This window comes from Hippocampus bargibanti, linkage group LG08 (genome assembly GCF_051943395.1).
Source record: "Hippocampus bargibanti isolate YZ-2025 linkage group LG08, ASM5194339v1, whole genome shotgun sequence".
Taxonomy (NCBI): Eukaryota; Metazoa; Chordata; class Actinopteri; order Syngnathiformes; family Syngnathidae; genus Hippocampus; species Hippocampus bargibanti.
The window spans coordinates 9,166,808-9,187,150 of NC_142741.1; the positions used below are offsets into that span (position 1 = coordinate 9,166,808).

General features: G+C 42.6%; 1 protein-coding gene and 1 pseudogene across 4 annotated transcripts in view; both read right to left on the reverse strand.

The window, feature by feature from the left end:
- Positions 1 to 20,343, reverse strand: part of man1a2 (mannosidase, alpha, class 1A, member 2) — a 194,527-nt gene that overhangs the window by 18,990 nt on the left and 155,194 nt on the right. For 3 of the 4 annotated variants that reach the window (XM_089003221.1, XM_089003219.1, XM_089003220.1), the window contains 2 exons: positions 19,553 to 19,668; positions 16,129 to 16,348 (listed from right to left, as the gene is read on the reverse strand). In XM_089003221.1, coding sequence (XP_088859347.1) covers positions 16,129 to 16,348; positions 19,553 to 19,668 — 336 coding nt within the window. Of the gene's footprint in view, positions 1 to 13,728; positions 16,063 to 16,128; positions 16,349 to 19,552; positions 19,669 to 20,343 lie in introns of those variants that run through there. The other variant, XM_089003222.1, reaches the window with a different exon arrangement.
- Positions 17,753 to 18,388, reverse strand: LOC148894522 (uncharacterized; annotated as a pseudogene).

The following is a 20,343-nucleotide window of genomic DNA, read 5'->3' on the forward strand; positions in this document are numbered from 1 at the left end:
ATGGTCCTCACATGAGATTAGCCTTGATGTTGAGAGTGGTGTGGGAGCTGTGCCTCAGGAATGGGAGGTTGTGAATTTGGGACACATCGTCAGTAGTGTGCCATCGTCAGTAGTGAGCGAGATATAGGGAGAGATAGAGAGAGAGATAGATAGAGAGAGATAGGTAGAGAGAGAGATAGGTAGAGAGCGAGATAGAGAGAGCGAGATAGAGATAGAGATAGAGATCAAGAGATAGAGATAGAAATAGAGATCGAGAGATAGAGATAGAAATAGAGATCGAGATAGAGATCGAGATAGAGATAGAGATAGAGATAGAGAGGTAGAGAGAGAGGTAGAGGTAGAGAGATAGAGGTAGAAAGATAGAGGTAGAGAGATAGAGGTAGAGATAGAGATCGAGAGAGAGATAGAGATATCGAGAGATAGAGAGAGAGGTAGATGTAGAGAGAGAGGTAGAGGTAGAGAGAGATAGAGGTAGAGATAGAGAGATAGAGAGGGTAGAGATAGAGAGGGTAGAGTAGAGGTAGAGGTAGAAGTAGAGGTAGAGGTAGAGGTAGAGGTAGAGATAGAGAGGTAGAGAGATAGAGGTAGGTAGAGATAGATAGAGATAGAGAGAGATAGAAAGAGAGATAGAGAGAGATAGAGATAGAGAGAGAGATAGAGAGATAGATAGAGAGAGATAGAGAGAGAGATAGATAGGGAGAGATAGAGAGCGATATATAGATAGAGAGACAGATAGATAGATAGATAGATAGATAGATAGATAGATAGATAGATAGATAGATAGATAGATAGATAGATAGAGACAGAGAGACAGAGAGAGCGATAGCGAGATAGAGAGAGAGATAGAGAGACAGATCGAGAGAGATAGAGAGAGATATATATAGAGAGATATATAGAGAGATAGAGAGAGATGAGAGAGATAGAGATAGACAGAGAGAGATAGAGAGATAGAGAAAGAGAGAGATAGAGAAAGAGAGAGATAGAGAGAGATAGGGAGAGAGAGAGAGAGATAGCGATATATATATATATATCGCTATCTCTCTCTCTCACGAGAGGCTGTGTCCTGGAAGTCAAATACATCCCCCTAAGATGGCTCCACCCAGAGAGAGTCTTGGCCCCACCTGGTGGAAGGCAGCAATTAAACCCACACACCTGCGGCTGATCAGGACTTTATTGGAAAGCAGGGCTCTTAAGGCAGAGAGCCTCTGAGTGTGCAGCTTGGGGAAAGACAAGCTCGATTGCTGTGCTCTGTGGAGAAGTTGATTGCTGCGTGGAGCCAGTTGGGACCACACGACTGGACACTGGATTTGAACCTAGCTAAGGTGGCTAGGCTACATGACGAGGACGTCAAGAGGGGTGAGGCCTAGAGACTCTTGTAAAGAACTCCGTCTTCAGTTTTACATCAGAAGAGACTTTATTTGGATTTAAGTAGCAGAAAAGACTTCATTTGGATTTAAGTACCAGAAGAGACTTTATTTTGCTAAGTATTGGAAGAGACACTATTCCAACCTTTGTTGCTTGTGAATTCCCCCTGGAACCCTTGATTAAAACCTTTTGTTTGTATCCAAAACTGTCGTCCAGTGCACTTCTTGTCCCGTCCCGCTGAGAGCTAGCCTCTCATGATATCACAATATATATATATATATATATATATATATATATAGACAGAGAGGGATAGATAGAGAGATTATTCTGTCCATTTGTGCCAATGGATGGTCCTTACATGAGATTAGCCTTGACGTTGAGAGTGGTGTGGGAGCTGTGCCTCAGGGATGGGAGGTTGTGAATTTGGGACACATCGTCAGTAGTGTGCCAAAGAATCATTGGGTGTTTCGGCCTTTTAATCACCAGACACCCTCATCGATGGTGGCCAGCGACAGGTTGGCCTGCGCTTGTGTCCCATGCCCAATCAGATGTTCAGAAGCTGGTGGGGGGGTCTTAGGTTGCTGACCTATGAGCCCAACAAGGGTCCTTCCTCTTTATCCAGATCCAGTGGCTGCTTCTTTCTGTCGCTTCAGAGAGTGATCTAACTGTGTGCCGCAGAGCCTGTCCATGGATACCCAGGTCTTTAGCAGCCTGATGGTGGAGGAAGCCACAAACCCTCTGCATCCAACTTCAATTGGATATACCTTGGTTTTCCATCCTCGCTGTTGCGCATCCACTGCGAGTTCTGTGTAGCGCAGCTTCTTGCTCTCATAGGCCTCTTCAACAGAGATTTCCCACGGGACTGTGAGTTCTGCGATGTCGACAGCCTTGAGTGAAGGGGACCAGAGCACCAAGTCTGGTCTGAGCGTGGCGGCTGCAATCTGGGAAAACCAATTGCTGGCCAATGTCAACCCGCATCTCCCAATCGCGGGCCCCGGATAGCTGTCCAACTTCTGGTTTGGCAGTAGGATGGTTGGGCTTTTTCTGTCCCTCTCGGATGAAAGTCAATGGTGCTGTGCTGGACGTGGTGGCTCTCTTTGGCAAGGAGTTGATGGTATTCCTCTTGCTCTCAAGGACAACTGCCAAACTCTTCAGGACCTGGTTGTGCCTCCAGGTGTAGCGGCCTTGTGTGAGGCTGGTCTTACAACCGGTCAGGATGTGTTTGAGAGTTCCTGGAGTTCGACAGAGGTCACAGGTTGGATCTTCGCCATACCATTGCTGGAGGTTTTTTTTGGAGATGGGAGCACATCATTGATAGCTCTGATGATGAAGCTGATGTTGCTTGCCTCCATTTCCCAGAGATCCTTCCAGCTGAGCCTTCTCTTCTCCAGGCCTTCCCACCTCATCCATTGTCCCTGCTTGGCAAGAGAGACAGCCCGTGCAGTTCTTTCAGCTTCCTCTTCGCGGCGCACCTCTGCTATTACAATTTTCCTTCTTTCCGATGTTGAAACCTTACGCCAAGAAGGTTTGTTTGTAAGGCCAAACCCCCCTCTTCCGAGCTGAACGTGTCCCACAATGTCGCTGTGCCTTAGGGCTGCTGTGGCCTGCTGCACTGCAATGGATGGCGTCCATTTCTGTCCCGTTGATAGGGGGGGGTGCAGCTTGACTGATCTTCCGGTCTCTGGAGTCTGTGAGGGTCATCTGAAGTCTCACTTTAGCACATTGTACTCTTCGGTGAGGCTTGTGATTGGAAGCTCAAGGACCCCTTTGCCATAAAGGCCGATGTTGGACAAACAGCGTGGAACACCAAGCCAGCGTTTCACATACCTAGTGATGGCGCGCTTCATCTTCTCCACAGTTGAGAGTGGGACCTCATAGACTATGAGTGGCCACATTACCCGAGGGCGAAGTCCAAACTGCAGACACCAGAGCTTGAGCTTTCCTGGCAGCTGAGTCTTGTTGATGTTTTCCAGACTATTGGTGATGTCCTGCTTTAGTTGCTGCACTTGATCTTTGTTTCTGAGGCTTGCATTGTACCACCTGCCCAGGCTTTTGACCGGTTCCACAGACACCGCTGGTATTGGGTCATCACCAATGCAGAACTTCACATTTTTTAGCTGTCCCTTGACGATTGAGATGATGCGTGACTTGCTCTGCTTGATTTTCATCCGGGTCCATTTGATGTTTTCCTGCAGTTTTCCAAGTACCCGCCTAGTGCAAGCTGCGGTAGTGGTCAAGGTGGTCATGTTCTCCATGTATGCCCGGATAGGTGGGAGGTGGATCCCACTCCTTGTTCGCTCACTTCCCACCACCCACCTTGAGGCCCTGATGATGACCTCCATGGCCATTGTGAAGGCCAGGGGTGAAATCGTACAACCTGCCATGATGCCGACTTCTACATGCTGCCATGATGTTGTGAAGTCAGGTGTTGTGAAGCAGAGTTGCAGGTCTTCGAAGTAGGCTTTTACCAAGGCAGTAATGGGTAATGGAACATAGAAGAAGCTGAAGGATTCCCAGAGAAGGTTATGGGGAACTGAACCAAAGGCATTGGCCAGGTCGAGGAAGTTGACATTAAGATATCTCTTGTCTTTCTTTGCCGCTTGGATTTGGTGCCAGATCATACTAGTGTGCTCCAAGCAACCAGAGAACCCAGGGATGCCAGCCTTCTGTACAGATGTATCGACGTACTTGTTCTTCTCCAGGTAGGTGGAAAGTCTCCGTGCTAAAACATTAAAGAAGATTTTCCCCTCAACGTTGAGAAGGCTAATTGGACGGAATTGACTGATGTCTGCCGCAATCTTCTCCTTGGGAATTAGTACGCCTCCGGCCCTCCGCCATGCCTTTGGTATTATCCCTTTCTGCCACACAATCCTCATGAGTCTCCAAAGATAACGCAGAACATCTGGTGCATTCTTGTAGAGCTTATATGGAACTCCATTTGGCCCCGGGGCTGATCCTGATCATGCACGCCGTATTGTATTGTCCACTTCCTTCCATTTTGGAGGGCCAGTCTCAAGGTTGAATTCTGGTGGTTCATTAGGGGGGATGTCATGTGCGATTTTTCCTGCCTTTTTGTGTCCTGGTGGACCTTTTCCAGATGCTTTTCAAGTTCCTGCTTGGAAGTTTTCAGGATTCCGCTTTTGTCCTTCGTGAAGATGTCTTTGACAAACTTGAAGGGGTTTTTATAGAACCGTGTTCTTGTGTGTTCCTTGTTCTTGCGATGTTTTCTCAAGTTTTCTGCCCTTCGTAAGGTTGCCAACCGGCATTTGATGTCCCCTTGGAGCAGCATGAGACCTTCTTTCTCTGAATCAGAGGCCTTCTTCCACTGTTTTCGCAGCTCCCTTCTTACTCTGACCAGTCTGTATATCTCTTGCTGCCTCCTGGATTTGGTTGGTGGTGGTCTTGAATTGGCGGTTTTCCGGATGTACACTCCAAAGCGCTCCTCCCCGTAGTGATAGATGATGTCACCAATATTTTCCAGCTTTTTCTCTGCTGTGCCCACTTGTTGCTCCAAGATTTTGGTCAGATCGTTATTGACGGTTTCCCACTCTCTTTTCTCGATAGCTTTTGGCCACTTCACACTTGGTCTGTGCCCTTTGATCTTGTCCTCCTTGGGAGGTCTCTGTGTTTTTTTTATTTTATTTTTTATTTTAATTTTTTATTAATTCAAATGGCATACAAACATACAAAGCAACAGAAACAAACAAACAAACAACACTGCAAACAAAACACAACAAAGGTAGACAAAACCATTGGCTTTGAATAGCTGTGTCTCAGCAAATCTTTCTGCATACTTGATATTTTCCAAATAGTTGGCAACATACATTAGGTGACATTATCGCGTATGAGACAGTACCTGATCGCACAGGAAATAGGAGTTCCTGACAGATAATCATTTTACAAGAAGAAAAAAGAGGAGAGAAGAACAAAATAGAAGAGAGAGAGAGCGGGGGAAGGGGGGTGCCAGGGGTTTTAACATTCCATCGAGTCTGCACAACATAGTGAAATTGACAAAAAAGAGAGGGGGGGGGACACCAGATGAATTCGGCAAGCACATCATCCTATGCCATATTTCATCAACAAATCATGTGTTTTGATAGCGTTTGGGTCGGCAGATAGTTGAATTGTTTTCTGATATAGTTTCATTTCATTTTGAAATATTACAAATAGGGGTTTCCTCCCACAAAATTTAGATTTATGAATATTATGTTTGGCAAGAAAAACTAATAAATTAATAATAAAATATTTATCGTTGGTCTTGTTGTAATATCCAAACAGCATGTCTTTGTAATGAAATATGAACAGAGAAGTGACTTTACATTGAACGTATTTGACAAAGTGTTTCCAGAAGCGAGTAGTTTCGGGACAAGACCAGAAGAGGTGAGTTGCAGTTTCAGGCTCAGCTTCACAAAATGTACAAGATATATCCTGTAAAGACCGTATCTTATGTTTAACAGGATAGCAACGGTGCAAAAGTTTGTAGGTGATTTCTCTTTGTTTGTTTGTGATGAAAAATTTATATGAGAGGGTCCAAACCTTTTCCCATGGAATATTTGGGACAAACGTTCTCCAGTGATGAACAACGTAGGGAACCGCCACAAAAGATTTTTGAAACAAATGTCGAATTGCACGGTTCCGATTTCGAGCAATTGATGAGAAACAGAGTTTCCCCAGGGCAGTTTCTGTCACTGGAATTGGCGGTGGTCTGTCGGGAGTAGCGGAGTGACCCTTGAACAGGCTTATGATACCACTTGGGATGGCATCCATAACGATGGCAAAGTCCTTAGGGGTCACAGGGATTTGATGTGTATTGAGAAACTCAGCATAGTTCATTAAAACATTGTTTGTGTTAAAAAGTTGCTTTACATAAATGATACCCCAGTCAATCCATCTCGACAAAAACAGTGATTTGTTTTTGTACAAAATATGACAGTTATTCCAGATCATACATGAATGCGGAGAGAAAGAATGGTTATACATTAGGCACCAGGCTAATAAAACTTGTTTATGAAATTTTGATAGGTTAACAGGCAATTTTTCAACCTTATAATTACATTTCAGCAAGAAAGACAGACCACCAAGTCGGGAAAACATGGATTTTGGAATGAAATTCCAGATTGCATCAGGGCTACACAGATAATTAAGCAGCCAGTTAATCTTAAACGTATAGTTTAGAGAAGTAAAGTCCAAAAAATCTAGGCCTCCCTCCTTTAACGTCCTGGATATGACTGAGTTTCTTATATAATGAGTTTTATTTTTCCATACAAAGTTATACATTATTTTGTCCATTGTCTTACATGTGCTTGGATCCACATTTAAAGCCATTGTAGGATATACAAACCGAGAGATTCCCTCACTTTTTGCTAGCAGTATTCTTCCGTTTAGTGATAGATCCCTTTGTAACCAGTGATTAAAGCGCTTCTTGGTTTTATCAATTATTGGATCGAGGTTCAAATGACAACGCTCTTCGTCGTCTTTGGCTATGACAACACCTAGGTACGTCACTTGATTTTTAACAGGTATGTTGTATAGCATAGATTCATTACATGATTTCACAGCTAACAACTCACATTTATGTATATTAAGCGAAAGACCTGACGCTTTGGAAAACTCTTTAACCAGAGCTATGGCCCTTGGAATTTGCTCAGGATTTTTCAGGAAGAGTGTGGTGTCATCTGCCACCTGGCTAATCACAACCTGCCTGCCCGCTACTTCAATCCCTTGGACCTGGCTTTCAGTGACCAACAGTGATAAGATTTGTGCTGAAAGTAAGAATAAATAGGGAGAAATGGGACAACCTTGACGGATGCCACGGGAGACGTTGAAGCGAGGGGACGTACCATATTTAAGCAGTATTGAGGAGTTGCAGTTGGTGTACAGTGTCTTAACAGCCTGAGTAAAGTAGTTTCCAAAACCAAACTTATTAAGTGATTGAAAAATAAAACGGTGTTCCAAAGTGTCAAAGGCTTTGTAAAAATCGAGAAATAAAATAAAACTATTGTGGTTAATAAGTTCCTGATAATCAAGAATATCCAATACAAGACGAACATTATTGGCAATGTGTCTTTTACTCAAGAAGCCTGACTGCGTTTCACGAATTATATGCGGTAAGGATTTTCTAATTCGGTTTGCAAGGATGGAGGTCAAAATGTTATAGTCTGTATTTAATAGGCAGATAGGGCGCCAGTTTTCAAGAGATGATGTGTGTTTTTTTGGTTTTGGAATGAGAGATATAAGACCTTGAGAGAGTGAACAGGGGAGGGAGCCTTTTGAGATGCTTTCAGAAAAAACATTGAGCAGGAAAGGAGCCAAAGGGTCAGAGAAGGTTTTATACAATTCTGAAGTAAGCCCGTCGTTTCCAGGAGATTTATTCATCTTGAGCTGCTTAATTGCATCCTGCACTTCAATTAGATTAATTAGTTGATCACATTATTTTTTCTCATTAATGCTAATAGTTTTATTGGACGAAATGGACTCTAAAATTGACACTGGCTCTGCTTGCATATGGTTGGAAGTATATAGGTTACCATAGAATTTTGAGCAGAAAGAGGAGATTTTGTGGTAGTCTGAAACAATTTTGTTATCAATTTTTAATGTGTCAATGGTTTGCTTTTTAGATTTAGATTTTTCCAAGTTAAAGAAGTACGATGAGCATTTTTCCCCTTCTTCCAGCCAACGTCTCCTGGATCTGATGAATGCGCCCTCTGCTTTTCGTATATATATATCATCAAGTTTATTTTGGTAGTCTGCTAACTTGGCGTGATCATCCTCAGATAGGGTTGCTGATTGACTGGAAAGAGACATTATTTGAGCACATAAATCATCCTCTTCCGCTCCTCTGTGTTTCGCTAAATTGCTGCTATATTTCCTCATATATTTACCAATTTCGTATTTTAGAAGTTCCCATTGGAGGCTGAAAGATTTTTGAAGAAGAGCTGTGTCCCAATGAGACTTTATTAACCTGTTTATATTTTCCTTTACTTCATCATGGGCTAACAAACTATTGTTCAGCTTCCAACATAAAGCCTTAGGAATATTCATAACTGGTGTCAAGGTTACCTTAAGTGTAATTATTTTATGATCAGACAGTGGTGCTGGGTGGTAGTCTACTTCAACGAGGTCCGCAGAGATTGTTTTAGATATCAACCAGTAATCCAGTCTAGACTGTTTTGAAAGGTCCTTAGAGTGCCAAGTATATGTTTTTAGAGAGGGAAACTTTTCTCTGAAAACATCATATAGGTTGTATTTCTCCATGAAGGTGATGAGGTATAGATTAGAGACTGCTTGGCTTGGTGGTGGAAGTCGATCTAGTTTGTTATTCATAACTACATTAAAATCACCACCCAGAATTAAATAGGCAGTTGGATATTTTTTTAACCAGTACTCAACTTTTTTATCAATTTCTTCTAACAATAATATATTTTTAGGACGTGAATTGTACCCATATATATTAATCATGATAAAATTTTTATCAGAGATTGCCAACATAAGTATGATATAGTGACCTTCTGGGTCACTGTCATGACCAATAATTTCCCCAGAGAAATTTTCTTTTAGAACTGTGACACCGGCTGCTTTTTCCGACCTGTGTGCTCCCCATAAGTCTCTTCCCCATTGACTTTTCCAGAGACTGACGTCATTTGCTGTACTATGAGTTTCTTGTAAAAACAAGAAATCACACTTAAATTTTCTGAGAAACAAAAATACAGCCTTGCGTTTCAAGGAGTTCCTCAAACCCCTGGCATTTAAGGAGAGAAGTGAAAGGGACATAGGGATGAGAAAAGTAAAATATAAAAGAAATTACAATTTTTTTTAATAAGAACTAAATATAGAAAACTCAAACAGCAATCCACGGGATCACTTCAAAAACAAAGTGCTCACACCAAAGATTTGGTGAAGCACAGTCTCTATTGAAAAAGAAATAGAGACTAAGGACTGCTGAATAACCAAAAGTAGTACATTTAAACATAATAAGCCCATAATGTATGATGTGTATCATAACGTGTAGAATATTAAATTTCTATTTCGAGAGCAACTGCTTTATTCATTATTTATTTATTATTCTTTTAATACTATTAGCTTAACAGCCTGGTAAATCAAAAATTATTTACAGGTATTGGAGAATACTTAGAGGTTAAGTCAGTCAGAACCTCCTAAATAACAGGGAGGGAAGATCTCAACCCCATCCACAAAGGCACGGCCTCCCACAAAATGGGCCTGCTTGTGTTCCTTTCTGGCCTTGTCCACTTGGGGCCACAACAGACGCCTCCTCTCACGTACCTCTGGTGGGAAGTCAAGGGATAGCCGAAGACCTTTAGCCTGGAGGAAGGAGTTACCCGCTTTCGCTGCTGCCCAGATGGCTTCTTTGTGGATCCTGAAGGCAAACTGGATCATTATAGGGCGACTCCTGGAGCTGTCTGGGCGTCTCGGGCCGAGGCGATGGATGGTGTCCACCACACCAGGGATCTTGTCCTTGGCCTCAGGCAGAACACCCTGAAGCACTTGTATGGTCTCCTGGCGGATATTCTGCTGGTTGTTTTCTTCCAGTCCATGGAGGATAAGATTCCAACGTCGATGATAGGTCTCCCACTTGGAAATGCGGTTTATCATGTCTTTGTTTAAACTGCGTGGGTGAGACTCCAATTTTCCCAATCTATCCTTTATTGCAACCGTCTCTGCGTGCATCTGGTCCAGAGAAACTTTAAGCCATTTATTTGTTTTGTATTTTCTTTACTCTCTGCTTGTACTTTTGCAATAGTCACTGAGTTCATCTTAATCATAGCCTCTAGGGCATCAGCTCTTGTGTTCATTAGTTGCCGCAGAGACTCGAATTCAGCGAGCAGAATTGCCATGAGGTCTTGGGGAACTGGACCTCGGATATTGCGAGCTATTTTAGCTGCTGGTGAAGTAGGGGAGGAAACTGTCGTAGAGGTAGCCGCAGGAGAGAGTGGAAGCGGAGGGAACGAATCTCCCACCACATTCTCATTGGAAGTCGCAGTAGGTTCACCCCCCAGGTAATCGTGCATATTAGCAACAATCATGGCGTGACTTTCTTTTGGACGACATACAGGAGGCAAAGAAACAGTATTTTCACTTTCACATCCTGTAGTAGCAGCATTAAGGGGTACAGGGCTGACGTTAGCTTTGGTGTTAGCATCGGTAGCCCTGCCTTTTCTCTTAGTCATTGTAGATTTTATCTGTTCACAGATCAAGCAGAGACGATTAAATGTTATCTTGCAGTTGCTCACATGTATTCAGGGCTCATTTGCTGTTCAGCAGTCCTAATGAAAGGAAGCACTCAAGAGTGCATGTCCTCCTCCGTCCTCTCACCTGAAGCTAATTGCGCACCTCTGCATCGCTCACCCTGGTCTCTGTGGTTGCGTGGGCTCTTCCACCTTTCGTTCTGTAAGTGCATTACCATCGTCCATGACAAGGTTGGGGGTAGACCCTCTGCGAACTTTGGTTCTCGTCCCGTCGCTGTGCTTCACTCGACTTAATTTAACGTCTGACTTCGTAAGAAATATTGGTCAATGCGAGACCCTTGTCTCTGCTTTCCCAAGCACTGTCTCTTCCCTTGGTGGATCTTTAACCCGATCGCTGATGTTACTTTTGCCCAGCCACAGACGCACACCTTGTGCGAGTATCCTACCGTTGTCTTATGTGCCAGGTTCTTGCTCGTAGTCAGGTTTGTTCTTGGGTCGGTAACCGTGTTGTCAGTCGTTGAGCCATCTTGCGCCCCCGCTCTCGCAGGCTCCAGGGGTATCTTTCTCTGTATTCTTTCTGTAGCATTTAGCGGGTGCCTCCAACAAACTGAACCAGTGTTGGTGACTGCCACCATGGATAGCTAACCCATGACAGCCCCAGTGGGGTCTATTCCCTCCTGTCAGCTGTCTCTCCAAGCCGTCACACAGACTTTCCTATGTTGTCAGCTGTCCTTTCACAGCAGTCACTGGATAGCATCCAGATACTAAGAATCATGAAACACTGGATTGGATTGGATTTGCCTTTATTAGTCTCGCAGTGGAGAAATATACATTTCACAGCAGCAAAGTTATGAAAGAAATGAAAGCAGAAAAGCAAAACACAGGAGCTGCTGGAAAGGCAGCCACTCTCGCGGCGCCGTCTTGAAGTCAAAAGAACAAAAAAAATCAATAACAAATAACATGCAAACACAAAGACACAGAGAGACATTCATTCTTAAGCACTTCCTGTACCCTCTTTGTTACATAAAGCAGTTCCAGATGAAAGAGAAGAGGATCAAAGCATCTATTCACCAGTGGATCAGGGACATCATGGTGGAATGTGCACGTCGACTACAAGCTAAATGTTGAAAGCAAACACGCAGCTGTAGCATCCATTGACGAAAAGAGATTGTCTCACATCTCCTGTCCCCCATAAATCAGCTTCAATTCCATCCCGCGACAGTTCCATATACGCATCGGCGCTCTGCGCTGACGCTCCTTCCTTCTTATCGGAGGCTCCTCAAGCCATGTATCCATCCAGCCGCAGACTGTCCAACAGCACCGACCTTCTTGGACGTGATGTTATTCTGTCCATTTGTGCCAATGGATGGTCCTCACATGAGATTAGCCTTGATGTTGAGAGTGGTGTGGGAGCTGTGCCTCAGGGATGGGAGGTTGTGAATTTGGGACACATCGTCAGTAGAGAGCGAGATATATATATATATATAGAGAGAGATAGATAGAGAGAGAGAGAGAGAGAGAGAGAGAGAGAGAGAGAGAGAGAGAGAGAGAGAGAGAGAGAGAGAGAGATTGAGATAGAGATAGAGATCGAGAGATAGAGATCGAGAGATAGAGATATATATAGAGATAGAGATATATATAGAGATAGAGATAGAAATAGAGATCAAGTGATAGAGATAGGGATAGAGATATAGAGGTAGAGAGATAGAGGTAGAAAGATAGCGGTAGAGGTAGAGATAGAGATAGAGGTAGAGATAGAGAGGTAGAGAGAGGTACAGGTAGAGAGATAGAGAGATAGAGGTAGAGAGGGTAGAGATAGAGAGGGTAGAGGTAGAGGTAGAGATAGAGGTAGAGAGATAGAGGTAGAGGTAGAGAGAGAGAGAGAAATAGAGATAGAGAGAGAAATAGAGAGAGATAGAGACAGAGAGAGATAGAGATAGAGAGAGATAGGGAGAGATAGAGATAGATAGATAGATAGATAGATAGATAGATAGATAGATAGATAGATAGATAGATAGATAGATAGATAGATAGATAGATAGATAGATAGATAGAGCGAGATAGAGAGAGATAGAGGGAGATATAGAGAGAGCTAGAGGGAGAGATAGAGAGAGAGATAGATTGAGAGAGAGAGATAGGGAGATAGAGAGAGAGAGATAGAGAGAGAGAGATAGAGAGATATATATATATAGAGAGACATATATAGATATATATATAGAGAGAGATAGATAGATATAGATAGGCAGAAAGAGAGAGAGAGAGAGAGAGAGAGAGAGAGAGAGAGAGAGAGAGAGAGAGAGAGAGAGAGAGAGAGAGAGAGAGAAGAGAATCATGAAACACTGGACGTGATGTTATTCTGTCCATTTGTGCCAATGGATGGTCCTCACATGAGATTAGCCTTGACGTTGAGAGTGGTGTGGGAGCTGTGCCTCAGGGATGGGCGGTTGTGAATTTGTATGCTAAACATTTATGCTTTCTTCTTCAGAACAATTTGAATCATATTCATAACTGGATGAGTAACAAAAAAGCATATTCTCCGAATCTGAAGCCATTGTTTTGATTCTTGAGCAAGGCAAGACGTCTTGCCGTGACAACACAAACATGGGGGCGGGACCTTCTGAAACTAGCTGCTTCCGGTTTCAAATTGAAGTACATTTTAGACACTTAAAGTCATTTTATTGGTGTTTTGCATTTGACTAAAAATATCATACTGCGTGTTTTGGGTATTGTAGATGCTATTAAACGTTTTTTTGATGTCAGTTAGGAAACAAAAAAGTGACGTCGGTTGTCCTTTAAAGTGGAGTGGGTGCAAGTGTGTTTGAGAGCTACTGTGAACTTTAAAGGACAACCGACGTCCCTTTTTTGTTTCCTAACTGACATCAGAAAAACATTTTATAGCATCTAAAATACCCAAAACACGCAGTATGATATTTTTATTCAAATGCAAAACACCAATAAAAATGACTTAAAGTGTCCAAAATCTGCAAAAAATTGAGCTGCGAATTGGACATTTTCATAAAGTCCCGCCCCCAGTTTGTGATGTCACGCCAAGACGTCTTGCATTGCTGGAGAATCAAAACAATGGCTTCAGATTCGGAGAATATGCTTTCTTGTTACTCATCCAGTTATGAATATGACTCAAATAGTTCTGAAGAGGAAAGCATACATGTTTGCAATCGAATTTATTCTGTGCCATTATGAGGCAACATTGGGGGGAAATGTCTCACCCAAAAAGAGGCAGAAAATGGCCACGAGCTCCTGTGAGGAATGAATCAGCCTGTTTCCACAGGTTGATAAATTCCTTACATGGAGCTTGGATGCCCTCTTCTGGCTCTTTCTGGTGCAACACGAGGTTTTCAGACCAAACAAGCATTGACGTGATGGAAGGACTGCTACAATGTGTCCTTTTTTACGGTCAGGGGCTTTCCTTCGGTGGCGTCACGTACGGACTCGTCGCCAACTCAAAAAACAAGACTTCCGGAAAGTTCTGCACAAGTCTTAAAACGTAAAATATAGCTGTATGCGGTGGAATCTTTGTAAAATACACTCAGTAGAAGTCATTTGAAGCCATTTTACAAATTATGGACACAACTTCCGGAGACGTCGGCTGTCCTTTAAGAATGATGATATAAAGAATTACGAGCATCATGTCAAAATAGTAGTCGAATGTTTCGCACACAGACTTCACAGGGCAGGGGTGAATTCCAGGTCCAGCCTCCCGACCCTGTGTGGGTTTTCTCCAGGCCCTCTGATTTCCCTTCATTTCATTTTTCTGATTCTGATTCATATTTCAAAAGCATGCGCGGCAGGTTGAACTCTCCAAATTGTTATGAGTGTAAGCCCAAATGTTTTTTTGTTTCTGTGTGTCTACGATTGGCTGGCAACCAGTTTAGGGTGTACCCTGCCTCCTACCCGAAGACAGCTGGGATAGGCTCCAGCACAATATACTGTTTGTGTGTGTGCACAGGGTACATTCATGAATTAATGTAAGTGGAGTATATCCTTCACACCCAACTAAAAATATTGAGTGGAGTGACTTCGAAACATCAAAAAAATAGAGAGTTTAAACTGCGAAGTGATGGTCACAAATTAAAGCGCACACGTCACGTTTCTGTTTGTGACCAATGGGTGGCACTGTCAGGCCCTGCCTGGAGCTGCACACCTATTGGTCATTGTCATTAGTGACAATTAAAATGACTTCCGGTACGACCATTCAGTGGCGGGTCATTATTTGTTCCAACCTGTCAGGTTTGTTTCACCTCGTCTGATTTGTTTTTTTTCAGTCATGCTTTAGTCGTGTTTATTTTGTTACGTTGGACTTTTTTTGCTGCTATGCCTGTTTTTTAAAATTTATTTCCTGCCAACTTTATTCATTGCAATTTGTCAAGTAAACCCTGCTGCTCCCTCCTGCCTGCTATTTTGGGGTCCACCACCACCATGCAAATGCTACACCGTTATAATGGAACAACAAAGTAGAGATGGGACACTGGAAGAGTCAATTTTTTAAACACTGAAAATAGTCTACATCTGACAATTATTTTGTTTCTGAAAGAATCAATGACTCGGGAACAGGGAGTTTGGGTGTGAGTCTGAACTGTAGTGTGTGTGCGTGTGTGTGTGTGTGTGTGTGTGTGTGTGTGTGTGTGTGTGGGCGCGCTTATTCGGGGGGATGTGAGGTAGAATAAAGTTCCCCAAAAATATGACTTATTGCCCGGACCGACGTTATATACATCTGCTTTTTTTCATTATTAAATTTTCACATATTTTCTCTTAAATTGTATTTGTCCCTCTAACAGTCACATAAAAATGTGTAGTGGTTAAGCATAGAAGCGAGATAAAATTGATTTGGTTAAAATAAAAATAAATTCAACAAGTACTAGCAGGCTAACAGCTCCTCTACTCTCCTCTTCTCTTTCTCTCTGTTTCTCTTTTCTGTAAGTTGTTGTTCCAAATTGTACAACCTCTTCTGTCGGAGAAAATTTCTCACAGGAAATGAGGTTTAAAAATTAATGAGTATCCCTGTGGTAGACACATAAATTAGGTCTTTACCTGAGCTAATTTTTTTGCAGATTGGAAAGACGCAACCTCGGGTTAAAAGTTTGTTAAAAAAGTAAATCGCCGCTTTTGTGACAAAAGTGACCTTTTTCAGAATGCTTGCTTAAGTGATTTTGTCAGAAATGTTTTGGTTTTTAGAGGTTTGCATGTCAGATATCTATCTAAAAGACCGGGAGCCAAACCTTTATTAGGTTTATGGTAGGTAATTTCTCAAAGGTAAGGATTAAAATTATGAATATCTCCAACAGTCAAACTCACAGTATCTGTGTTTCCCCCCCAGATTCCCAAAACATCATAGCACTCTATATTGTCCCTCGTTGTGAATGTCATCGTGGATGGTTGTTTGTCTGTGGGTGCCCTCTGATTGGCAGGTAACTGCTTCAGGGTGTCCCCTGCCTACTGAAGACAGCTAGGATAGGCTCCAGCGTCCCTCACGAACCTGACGATAAAGTCACTCGAAAAATGCGTGAATAATGCTTAGTACTGATATCGTAGTATTCCTCACCTGTCCTGTCATAAGACTCGTGGCAGGTGTGCGCGATCTCTGCGCCCAGCTGCAGCCAGTGGCCCGCCTTGTCTTCGGGCGAGCCATCTGCGCCCAGCGCGAACATGCCACCGGCAAAGCACGCCAGGTGGCCCATCTTTCTCTCCAGGTGGCCATTTTTCCACTCGCCAATGAATGTTAGACCACTGTTGGACTTTCGGATCAGGTGTTGCTCGATTGCCTGTGGGTGGGCATGCATTTGAAATTGTTTTGAATCTTTGAATATAGTGACATACAAAAAATTCATAATGAACATTCGGAATTTGGTGGCAAAATAAAAGTGAATCAGTAATTATCACAGACTACAACTACAGTTTGAGCAACGACGCAACTCCAACCCAGAGCACGATACTAAATGTTCTCCTGGTAGCACTAGTGATAGTGCTCAAGACAGTGAGTTACTTCTTTTGTTTGTTTGTTTGTTTGAAGGAACGCTGGCCATGCAGGTTGATTGAGACGTATGTTAAATGTTGCTTCAGATGGAGTAGAGATTGACACAACTCAAACGATGAAATACATACGGTATATTTTGCCTAGAAATGAAAGCTTGTTTGCAATTAATTTCATATGACTTTACTTCTACGTCTTTTCCTTTCGGCTTTTCCCTTCAGGGGTCGCCACAGCTAATCAGTGTCCTCCATATAACCTGGCTTTATCTATCTATTTACATATATATAATAATATAATAATAATACATTTCATTTATAAGAGCCTTTCAAAACTCTCAAAGTCACTTTACAGTCACAGGATACATTTTTCTTTGGGTGTGCAGTGGCAGCCATACGTATATACATAGATACATATATACATAGTATATACATAGATACATAGATACATACATATACATATACATATACATATACATATACATATACATATACATATACATATAGAATTCTCGTCTCAACCCCTTTGGGTGGTGTCTGTCGCCATTTTTAGATCGGGTTTTCTAGCAAAGGCCAGGAAGCTTGAGAGTTCTGCGCAGTATCTGTGATGTTCCCAACAGTGCGCTTTTTTGGACCGAGATATCCAATGTTCTTCCCGAGATCTGATGCAACCACTCGTCTAGTTTGTGGGTCACTGCCCCAAGGGCTCCGATCACCACAGGCACGACTGTCACCTTTACCTTCTAGGCTTCATCTAGCTCCTCTCTGAGCCCTTGATAATTCTCGAGTTTCTCATGTTCCTTCTTTCTGATGTTTCCATCACTCGGGACCGCTACAGCCACGACAACTGCTTTCCACTACCCTTTATCTATGAGCACGATATCTGGTTGGTTGGCCATTACATCTTGTCAATCTGTATCTGGAAGTCCCACAGGATCTTTGCTTGGTAATTCTCTACCACCTTGGGAGGTGTTTCCCTTTTTGACCTTGGAGTTTCCAGTCCATACTCGGCACCGATGTTTCGGTAGACTCTGCCAGCCACCTGGTTATGACGCTCCATGTAGGCTTTCCCTGCCAGCATCTTATACCCTGCAGTTATGTGTTGGATTGTCTCAAGTGTCTCTTTGCACAACCTACACCTTGGGTTTGCCTGGTGTAGTATATACGTGCCTCTATGGCTCTGTTGGTCAGGGCCTGCCTTAAGCAGCCAGGATGGGTGCCTCTGTACTTTCCTTTAGGCCAGCCCTCTCGGGCCACTGATAGGACTTCTTCAGATCAGCCACTTCAGTTATGGTTTGGTGGTATAGGGGCTTTTCCTCCCATAATGGTCCATCTTCCAGCACCTGATCCTCTGGTCCCCTTTGTCAGAGACATTCTCTGAGTACATCATCCGTTGGAGCCTTCTCTTTGATGTAATCATGGAGCTTGGATGTTTCATCCTGGACAGTGGCTCTCACACTCACTAGTCCCCGGCCTCCTTCCTTACGGCTTGTATACAGTCTCAGGGTGCTGGATTTGGGATGGAACCCTCCATGCATGGTGAGGAGCTTTCAAGTCTTAACAACCATGGTCTGAATCTCTTCCTTCGGCCACCTTATTATTCCTGCAGGGTATCTGATCACTGGCAGGGCATAGCTGTTTATTGCCCGGGTCTCTTTCTTGCCATTGATCTGGCTTCTTAGGACTTACCCCACCCGCTGGAGGTATTTGGCCACAGACGCTTTCCTAGTTGCCAATTCTAGGCTGCCTTTGGCTCGTGGTATACCAAGGTACTTTTAGCTGTTTTCAATGTCTGATATTGTTTGTATGTCAGGTTGGTATGTCGGGACCTGCATTCTTGTCCGACTGTTCTGTCAAGTCAACCAGCAGGTGATGTTTTGCGCCTCTGGTATCTCTACCAATGCCTTTCTGTGCATCACTCATGTATTGATGCATGTGTCCATATACAGTGAAGAAAATAAGTATTTGAACACCCTGCTATTTTGTTATTTCTCCCATTTAGAAATAATGAAGGTGTCTGAATTTTTCAATATAGGTGCATGTCCACTGTGAGAGAGATCAACTAAAAAGCAAAATCCAGAAATCATAATGTATGATTTTTTTAAAGATTTCTTTGTGTGATACAGCTGATTAGAGATTACTATATTGAAATAGTGCCAATTTATGAAATAATAATTAAAAAAAATCATATGTAACGAAAGGTATTCACAGGCTTTGCCACAAAGCTCAAAACTGAGCTCATATGATTTCCACTGATCATTCTTAAGAGGCTATGACTTAGTTGGGGTCTCAACCAGTGGTAAATTCAGATGTTTGTCATGATTTGGAAAAGCACACACCTGCAGATGTGCTTGTACAAGAAACACATCAGGAAGTGTCTGTACATTTTGGACGTGATTGTTTGGAGTCACAATGTAGGGAAATGTACCCTACATTTTGTGTCTCTTTGAAGGGACTTAGGAAGACAAATGTCAACAAAATCGGAAAATGGAATTACTTCTGAATCATCAGGACTCTTCCTGGACCTGGCCACCCATCTAAAGAGATCAAGCAAGGATATGCCCAAAAACTCAAAAGTTACTCGCTCAGAGAGCTCCATCGTTCCTCTGTGATAACTTTGCAGGACAGCATTCTCTGCAGCACTCCACTACTCTGTCCTTTTTGGTAATGTGGCTAGACAGAAGTCAATTCTTCGTGAGCACTTTCCGTCAGCCTACACAGAAGTTGTCATCGGCACGTGAAAGGCTCTCAGACCCTAAGAAAGAAAATTCTGTGGTCTGATGAGACAAGGTATAAACTATTTGGTTATGATTATGGCCATCTTTTTTGTCATGCATTTTGCAAAAATGTTCCCTTCATATTGTCATTGTGAGTGTTGTGTTATGAATGTGCAGGATTTTGAGGAAAAAATAATTAATTCAATTTTAAGATGGGGCTATCACAAAATGGAAAAAGTAAAATGCTGTGAATTAGTTTGCGAATGTGACAGAAAGTTGTACCTCAATGGCATCGTCGTATGTCTTGCGTGCTTCTGTGTCCGTTTTGTCAGACATCAGCCATGCTTTCAGTAAGTATTCATAAAAGCTGTCCCCCAAGCCACCAACCGAAGTGTGATCTGTATACAGCAGAGAATACTGTAAATAAATGATCCTAAGCCAGCCTTTTAAATCGATCAGCAGAGATAGGATAACCTTTTCTGATGCAAAAACCCACCCCCCTAAAAAAGGCATGTTTAATCACACAAGAAATACAGAAAAAACACACGACAAAGTACTTTAAAAATAAATAAAACAGTGCGATCTTGAATGATTATTTAAAATGAACTATCTTGGAATGGAACTGTATAGTGCCATTTAGCAGTTTTTTTTGACAACGATACTAGTGCAGCGTGTTCTACCGGAAACAAATTCCTTGTGTGTTCTACATACTTGGCAATAAAGATGATTCTGATTCTGATCTTATATATCAAAGAAAAAAACTTCCAGTAAATGGTTTAAGATTATTTAATCTTTAGGACGGCACATAATGGAACTGCCTGCAACCAGCGGTGCAGGCAGTTCGCACGGATGTTTAGAGGTGAGAGGGGAGAAGAGGAGGGCCTAGCTGTTTGGGAGAGCTTTTGTAAAGACCGACAGGATGTGACGTCATTGACCGGAAGTATAATAAAACAGAGGTCCGAGAAAATAAAACAATGTGTAAGGAAATGAAAAGATGTTTAAAATGGGTTCTTATAGGGAATTCCCTTAACAGGTTCGGTACCACAATTGCTAGTTATAAAAAGAGTGGTCAA